General features: G+C 43.6%; 1 protein-coding gene across 1 annotated transcript; it reads left to right on the top strand.

Moving 5' to 3' along the window:
• The first annotated feature begins 211 nt into the window (after nt 1-211).
• On the top strand, nt 212-4,389 carry LOC308115605 (proproteinase E-like). Its single transcript, XM_080473194.1, has 8 exons — nt 212-266; nt 354-442; nt 522-619; nt 784-912; nt 3,018-3,154; nt 3,385-3,527; nt 3,639-3,791; nt 3,927-4,389. The coding sequence occupies exons 1-8, from the start codon at nt 224-226 to the stop codon at nt 3,942-3,944; spliced, it is 810 nt and encodes a 269-aa protein (XP_080329320.1). The 5' UTR covers nt 212-223; the 3' UTR covers nt 3,945-4,389.
• The last annotated feature ends 649 nt before the right edge of the window (nt 4,390-5,038 follow it).

Below are 5,038 nucleotides of genomic sequence, written 5' to 3'. Positions count from 1 at the left end.
TCACAAATGGTAAACCTCTAATGTTTTCTCATCAGCATGCTGTTCAAGTTCAGCTCAGCAGACCAACTGATGCATCTGTGGAACGCTGAGTTTTTTCTCAGAGGCAGACGCTGATAAGAGAGTTGCTCAGGTTCGCAGTGACCTACGTTTGTGCTGACAGACAAACAGAGTCGTTATAAAAGGGTCAGTCTGGCCTGAGAGAAATGCCCCTCACACCGACGCCATGATGCAGACACTGGTCCTCCTGCTGCTGCAGGCAGCTTATGGTGAGTTAACGGCTTTGGTCAGAGAAGAGTAAGCATTAACATTAAGCTCTAAACACACAGCAGCTATAAGTTTCTGTGTCCTTGCAGTTTTTGGTTGTGGTGTACCGGCTGTTTCACCTCAGCCCGGTCGGGTTGTCAACGGAGAGGATGCTCGCCCCCATAGCTGGCCCTGGCAGGTGAACTTAGTGCATGGACCTGAGGTCGTCTCTTAATTAGAAAGACTGTGGATCCTCAATCCTCCCGTTTTTCCCTCAGATCTCCCTGCAGGTGAAGCACGGCAGCCGTTATCATCACACCTGTGGAGGGACTCTGATTGCGCCTCGCTGGGTGCTGACTGCCGGACACTGCATCTGGTGACTGACCACACTGCACAATCAAACACTGACGGGAGAGAAAAACCAGAGGGTTCAGAGAATGTGTGAAAAAGAAACAACGTAATGGTCATGAGGTAGAAGTACAAAGTGTGAGGAGGCACTGTGCTTGAAAGTACCTAGAAATATTAAAATGTGTCTCTCAGGCCAGGAGATGTGTACAGAGTGGTGCTGGGAGAACATGACATGAGCGTGCAGGAGGGCAGCGAGCAGATCAGAGATATCCTGCGAATCGTCGTTCACCCCGACTGGGACATTGACCATGTGGCTGATGGGTGAGCGCATTCTGACTCCTCAGTGATGACAAAAACCACAAAGACAGGGAGCAGTGGGGACATTAGAGGAGACCTGGGCTTTAAATGTTTGATATTAGAGGCAAACCTGGGCTTTAAATGCAGCTGAGTCTGTCCTTGTGTCGTGAGAAATGTGACAGTAAATCAAACTAAAACAAGACGTGATAACAATAAGTGTCAGTACAGCATGCAGAGCTGTGAATCCAGTGATAGATACAACTTTTTATTTTACAGTTTTTCAGAATCCTTTTGAAACCCGTGTTAAGATATTCACCTGCATAGTCCACTTAAATAAAGTCCTTATGCAGGATTTCTAATCTGAACTCTGAGCACCAAAAACAATCCAACCAACAAAGAAATAATGCGGCTGTTTCACTGACGCTACAAACAGAATGGACTTCAGCCTCATTTGAGGTTTTTCTTCTTTTTTATTTTTTTAATAATTAAAAAGTCTAAAATCAGCTTCTGCACGTTTTGAGTCTCAGAACAGAAGCGAGGTTTGATCCTGATGAGCGGAGAGGCCCGGGTGGCTCAGGGCAAAGCAGAAAACCAGCGATGTGTTTAGGCCGAAACCTTTCAGAACGATGCTTTGAAGTTAATTCACCGAGTGACAGGAAGTCAGTGCAAAGACCCGAGAGCTGGACTGATGGTGCCGGTTATCTTGGTCTCGGTGAGGAATGGATCGTCAGTCCTCTGAATCAGCTGCATCTGGCTGATATATTGATTTTCAGGAGGACAGTGAAAATATCTTTACAGTCTACTGAAGAAATACACTTAAATTTGTTTCTCTAAATCCACTTAACGTTGGTCATTTTATTTATTGTTCTTAAAGCTATTTTTCCCCTTTGCTCCAACAAAACGTCTCTGGAGCCACACAATAAATTTTAACATCAAAACATTAGTATTTTTATTTCCTATATTTATTCTATTAATTCAAAAAGTCTAATTCATGTTTGGTTGTTAAGCCGTAACTCAAAGTTTATTACTTCTTCACTGCTTTTCAACCTCTCTGGTGCATCCAAACGTTGACCTGATTCATACTGTGACCTTTGTGGGAAACTCCACATTTCACTGTGGTGTTTGTTTATCAGGAAGAAAACTGTGTCAGTGTGGAAACACATGAGGATTCTGCTCTGCACAGAAAGGACAAGTTGAGTTGATAAAACCAAACAGTATTTTCCAGAAAGCCTCCGACTTTTAATTTTTGAGAAGAAATTATGTTTAAAAGCGAAACAAAAATACGTTAATAAATAATAATAATTTTAAAATAAACTTTCTAATTTCTAAGCGAATGTTTGAATGAAAGTGATGAACGATGTAATGAGGACAAATCAAAGGCAGTGAAAAACCTGAGTGCGGCTGTAATAAACAGGACAGTTTTATGCAATTATTATTGAACGACTGACTATTTGACTATTTAACTATATTGACGGTTCTGCTGTGAGATTTATAGCTTGAATCATTACATTGAATCGTTGCATTACAAGATTCTGGCGAGGTTTAGAATCACGTGTGTCACTCACACTCTGGCAGCCCAGCAAGTTTTTTGTTTGTTTGTTGTTTCTTTCTGTCCATGTTGATGAAATTAAAACTAATCTTTTTTTATGGGAGGTGGAAAAGTGTCTATTCAGCAAGCATCTATCCACGGCAGTTCCCATAAAATTCTTAATTTATTTATACTTACTTTTGTTCAGCGTATCAAGAGACTGTTGTTTGCTGACAATTACATCTTTTAAAGATGTGAGACAACATGATACTGTTATTGGAGTTTAATCCTTCAATGTGACGCTTTGTTGTAAACTCAAACTGCGATAATAATTTATATGGACTCTGTCATCCACCGTGGCAGTCACAGTTCATTCTTTATCACAAGCCTAAACACAAAATGTATCTCCGTTGACGTGATTGCAATTTGCCAAATAACACAGGTTATTTACAGTTTTGAAAGAAAAAGTCCACGGCCGTAAATCAAACTAAAGTAGAGACCATGAAACAATCTGGCAGGAGGATCCTCACAGTTCTAAAGTGACTCACTCCTGCCCAGGCATTAGAACCGTTCTCACGGTACACATCATGTCTCCTCTCAGAAACGACCTGGCCCTGCTGAAGCTGGATAAGAGCCCCATCATGACTGACAGCGTCGCTGTGGCTTGTCTTCCTGAGGACGGAGAGGTCCTTCCCCACGGGGCTCCGTGTTACATCACCGGCTGGGGCAACCTTTACAGTAACGTCACTATCTGCTCTTGTGTCCCAAGCTGATTTCTGTCTTCACTTCTTTCGTCCCTCTTTGCAGACGCTCAACAGAATTGATATGCAAGTGAATTTTAACACCGCCAATTGTATCGTGGGCACTATCTGCTGAAAACTTTCCCCAAAGCTGCTGCCAATTGATGTGTCAAGAGGCGAGTGTGATGTAATTAGGTTTTGAGCAGCATTATCCTCTTTGTGTGTCAGCTCATGGTCCCATGCCTGATAAGCTGCAGCAGGCTTTGCTGCCGGTGGTGGAGCACAGCGTGTGCAGTCGCAGCGACTGGTGGGGCATCAACGTCAAGCACACCATGATCTGTGCAGGAGGAGACGTCATTTCTGGATGCAATGTGCGTGAAACATCACAGGAAAGCGGCTTTGGCCTGTCAGAGCTCAACCGCCAGTCGAGTGCAAGGTCATTCACTCACAAGGTTTCCATCTCTACCTCTCCTCTCTCCCAGGGAGACTCTGGTGGTCCTCTGAACTGTCTCGGTCAGGACGGTCGGTGGTATGTCCAGGGAGTGACCAGTTTTGTTTCCTCCCGGTACTGCAATGAGGTGCAGAAGCCCACCGTCTTCACCCGCATCTCTGCCTTCACTGAGTGGCTCGACCGGGTAATTAAATCCAGTTTCCTGTTCTGTTTGATGTGCAGCCAAACAACAACTCACCCGAACCTCAAGCTTCAGAAAAAACATACAAATGCACTGCAGCCACTTCAAATGAATAAACAAAGCACCTTGTCTGTTTAGGTCATGGTGCAGTACTGAGGATCTGCTGCTGGAGACCAACTGATGAACTACATCCAAGTATTGAGATCCCAAGTCAGCCTCCTCTCTGGCCTCCTGCAGGTTTCACATCAGGATCTAAGGCCCAAGAAAACAGAATTATCCTCCATATTTCCATAATAAAATAATACTTAAAACTGAATTAATTAATTTATTTATTTTTTATGTGAAAATATTCAGTGTTGAGGATAGGCCATTATACAGTAACATCGCTGGTTGTGGCAGTAATTAACTGACACTTACCATTGCTGAACTTCCCAACACCAGTGGTAGAGCTGCCGTGTCCCTCTGTCCTGCTTCCTGTGCTGGCTATTAGCCTGACGACAGAAGAGACTCTTGATTGCTCCTGAAGCAGCACAGCCTCCTGACACAAAACGTGTCTCCACAGTTCCTGTGATGGATTCACTAAAAGACGCTTTCCAACATGCAGTCTGTGGTTTATGTTTTGACGCACTTTTTTTTTTCTCATCATTGGTTTCTTATTTTTCTCAAGCATTTCTACGGTAATGCCGAATTCTGCAGGCCTGCATCTCCTATTTGATTATTTAAACAAAATAATATTTAAACTAAAAAGCCTTTTTCTCCAAACTAACTGAGGCGACTGCAGCTCATCTTAATGAATTAATCAGTCGGACCACCTCAGACTAATGAGCCTCCAGAAGCTCTGCAGAAAGCCTCACAACAAGTCACTCAGTACAAAGAGAAGTTTCAGAGCAGGACATCATCTCAGACATGCTGTGGCCCTGAATACTGTAGATTAGGACATCCTAATCCAGCCAGACTACTTCTACTTCTAATTAGGGAGTATTTTATGAAGAATTAACTAGTGACTGGACTTGCAATCACAACAGCATCCTGCATCCTGCTTTTCCACATCTTGAAAACACGTCTGAGGAAGGTGTTGAACATTTTATGTTTGCTTCTCGTGGCTGTGTGATAAGAGGAAGGAGGACTGAGTGCCGGCGCCCATCGGCGTGTGTAGAGGAGATATTAATCAGTATTTCCTATCAATCACAGCCAAGGTCAGCCGGGTGTCAGCACCCATGAGGACGGCGTCTGATGATCGTATGTGAGAG

The sequence above is a fragment of the Lipophrys pholis genome (genome assembly GCF_963383615.2).
Source record: "Lipophrys pholis genome assembly, chromosome: 10".
Classification (NCBI taxonomy): domain Eukaryota; kingdom Metazoa; phylum Chordata; class Actinopteri; order Blenniiformes; family Blenniidae; genus Lipophrys; species Lipophrys pholis.
The sequence above is the reverse complement of the archived record's forward strand: the minus strand, read 5'-3'. Positions and strand labels throughout refer to the sequence as shown.

Bases quoted from the DNA above. Each gene is read 5' to 3' on its own strand.
- LOC308115605 (XM_080473194.1), top strand. From the start codon at position 224: ATGATGCAGACACTGGTCCTCCTGCTGCTGCAGGCAGCTTATG. The intron at 620-783 runs GTGACTGACCAC...TGTGTCTCTCAG, and splicing joins ACTGCCGGACACTGCATCTG to GCCAGGAGATGTGTACAGAG. The intron at 913-3,017 runs GTGAGCGCATTC...GTCTCCTCTCAG, and splicing joins ATTGACCATGTGGCTGATGG to AAACGACCTGGCCCTGCTGA.